General features: G+C 42.7%; 1 protein-coding gene across 1 annotated transcript in view; it reads left to right on the top strand.

Annotated features, from left to right (window-relative positions):
- Positions 1 to 814: 814 nt before the first annotated feature.
- Positions 815 to 2,845, top strand: part of LOC102485743 (fibrillin-1) — a gene marked incomplete at its 5' end in the record, with an annotated part of 18,003 nt that continues 15,972 nt past the window's right edge. The window contains 2 exons of the mRNA XM_006151078.3: positions 815 to 931; positions 1,732 to 1,860. Coding sequence (XP_006151140.1) covers positions 815 to 931; positions 1,732 to 1,860 — 246 coding nt within the window. The remainder of the gene's footprint in view (positions 932 to 1,731; positions 1,861 to 2,845) is intronic.

The raw sequence follows: 2,845 nt of genomic DNA, 5'->3' as shown, positions 1-2,845 counted from the left end.
TCAGTGATAAAGCAGGTCACCGGAATGAAAGAGAGGTTCCTGAATACACAGCGATTTTCTGGTTATCATGAATGTTTGCCTAGAGGACAGAACACTCTGTATTTCCTCGATATTTTAAAATGTAGCAGAGTTTAGTATAAGCCTAGACGTTGAAGCAAGGAAGAGGCCTAATCAAATGGGTAGATTTTATTGAAATGTGGGAAATAATGTTGGATTAAGTACCATAGGCTATTTGTCCAAAGTGCTGCTCGCTCATCAGAATGAGTTTTTTCTTTCCTTTGCTTTCTTCCCACATGCTCATCTTGTTCTAACCAAAAGAGAATCCCTAAGCAAAGAAGTTAGGTTTTTCTTTTGACTGCCTCATTTGAGCAAATTAAACACCCCAGACAGAAAAGAACTAAATAAACTAATTGCTGACTTCAGCATTTATTTTTAAACAGATCTTTTCAATGCTCTGCAAAAGTCCCAGAAATACTAAATTTTTTTTTCATTTTATGATTTCTTTAAAATTTTATAACATGTTTGTAATTCCTTTGCTGAGAAATTCTTGTGTTTTCGAGCTCAGGGGAATTGGGTTTTCCTCATATCCCCCAAAGAGCTATGATATTTTTGCAGGGGAGAGCAGCTAAACTGAGACCTCATTTTATCTTAAAACCCTATCTCCTGGGCTGCTTCTAGCATTTGCTGTGGCTCTTTTCTGCACATCATTATTTGAAGCTTAGAAATCAAAACTCAGATCTGCTTCCTCAGAGGACTTTTCTGTACCTGTGTATCATCAGCTCGATTCAAATGCCCATCTTGCATTTTCTTGTAGATCTTGATGAATGTGCAACAAAGCAGCACAACTGCCAGTTCCTGTGTGTTAACACCATTGGTGGCTTCACCTGCAAATGTCCTCCAGGATTTACCCAGCACCACACTGCCTGCATTGGTAAGTGGAAAAGGAAAATCCCCCATATGGAATGTAGCTGTTCCTTTAAGGGATTAGTTTCTATTTCTTCTGCTTTTCAAATGAGAAGACAATTTTTTTTTTCTTTTTTTGGAGAGGTTTTCGCTATAGGGCACATGCGCTCGCCAGACAGACAGAGAGAGACAGAGAGATAGAAAGCGAGAAATCACCCCCCAGGGGGGATAGCCACGCCGCAGTTCCTTCTCCATTCTCCTCTTGGGATCTTAGGCACGCATGCACATGTGCCTAGTGTGAGTTTAAGCAGCCAGGTCCAGGACTTGAACTGCAGTTGACTACATGGAAGTCCAGCAACTAACTGCTGGTCCCAAACAATTTTTTTTAACTGTGTGCATGTGTGGGCGTGCATACACTCATGCATGCCCTTGGGTGCACGTACATACATGTGAAAAGTTATTAGTCCAGTTTGGCCTTTTTGCTCACTTTCTTTGAAAGAACACAAAGAGAGCTTTGGAGAATTTTTTTTTCTTTTTTTTTGCTATAGGGTGCGTGCGCTCACCAGACAGACAGAAAGAGACATAGAGACAGAAAGCAGGAAATCACCCCCCAGGGGGGATGGCCACGCCACAATCCCTTCTCCTCCATTCTCCTCTCAGGATCTTGGGCACGCATGCACACGTACCCGGCGGGAGTTTAAACCACCGGGTCCGGGACTCGAACCGCATTCAACTACGTGGGAGTCCAGTGACATAACTATTATGCTAACTGCTGGTCCCGAGCTTTGGAGAATTTTAGCTCATCTCTCCTTCCCCTGCTTCTCACAGATAACAATGAATGCACCTCTGACATCAACCTGTGCGGGTCTAAGGGCATTTGCCAGAATACTCCTGGAAGCTTCACCTGTGAATGCCAGCGGGGATTCTCACTTGATCAGAGCGGTGCCAGCTGTGAAGGTAGGTGACCCAGCTGTGGAGCTGATGGAGGTGGCCTGTGTGGTCATTAGTACCTTCCACATCATCGTCTTGCGGTATCGGTTCTGAGCCCAGAGCTAACACCTAAGTGAAGATGGAAATACTTGACCTGGCTTGAATAGGTTCCATACCTTAGAGGTTCATCTTCTGTCTCATGCTTGATTGTGTCTAACACATGTCTCTGCTAGGTATATCAAGACTTTTTCTGCTCAGTTATTTATTTAATCGAGTAGAGAGTAACTCCGTCAAGAAAAATAGCAGGATTCCTGGTCACTGGATCCAGATCGATAAAATGATTTCCCCAATGAGGACTAGACAATAATTTTAGTATAGATAAGCATACACAAATAATTATCAGAGCCATTCCATAGAGTGCTTTTGTGCTTTGCACTGATGTTGTTATTATTTGTATTTGTAGATTTTGCCGGGACCTCTGAATATTTTTTGCCTTGGACTTTGCAAAAGCTCCATAGTAGATATTCTTAAAGTTTGGGTGGTAGAATAATTTTTTTAAGAGAGATTTTTTTTGCTATAGGGTACATGCACTCACTAGGGACACAGAGAGACAGAAAGTGAGAAATCACCCCGTGGGAGATGGCCAGGCCACCATCCCTTCTCCATTTTCCTCTTGGGATTTTGGGCACACGTGCACATGCACTTGGGATGAGTTTCAAGCCACTTGGTCCAGGACTCAAGTAGGCAATGGGGAAGTCCAGCACCTTAACCAGAATTCCACCTGCTGGATCTGGTAAGATAATGTTTTAAGAATGAGATTTCTCATGAGAATTGCCATTCATGGGGCTGGCAGGTGGCGTAGTGGTTAAGGATGCTGGTTTCCCACATGGCCAACTGAAGTTCAAGTCCTGGACCTGGCAGCTTGCTTTCTCACTTTTCCTCTCTCTCTATCACTCTGTCCCTCTCTGGTCAAATTTAAATAAATAAATTTAAATAAAATAATTATTTTAAA

This window comes from Tupaia chinensis, unplaced genomic scaffold (assembly GCF_000334495.1).
Source record: "Tupaia chinensis unplaced genomic scaffold, TupChi_1.0 Scaffold000312_2, whole genome shotgun sequence".
Taxonomy (NCBI): Eukaryota; Metazoa; Chordata; class Mammalia; order Scandentia; family Tupaiidae; genus Tupaia; species Tupaia belangeri.
This window is presented reverse-complemented; position numbering and strand designations above follow the sequence as displayed.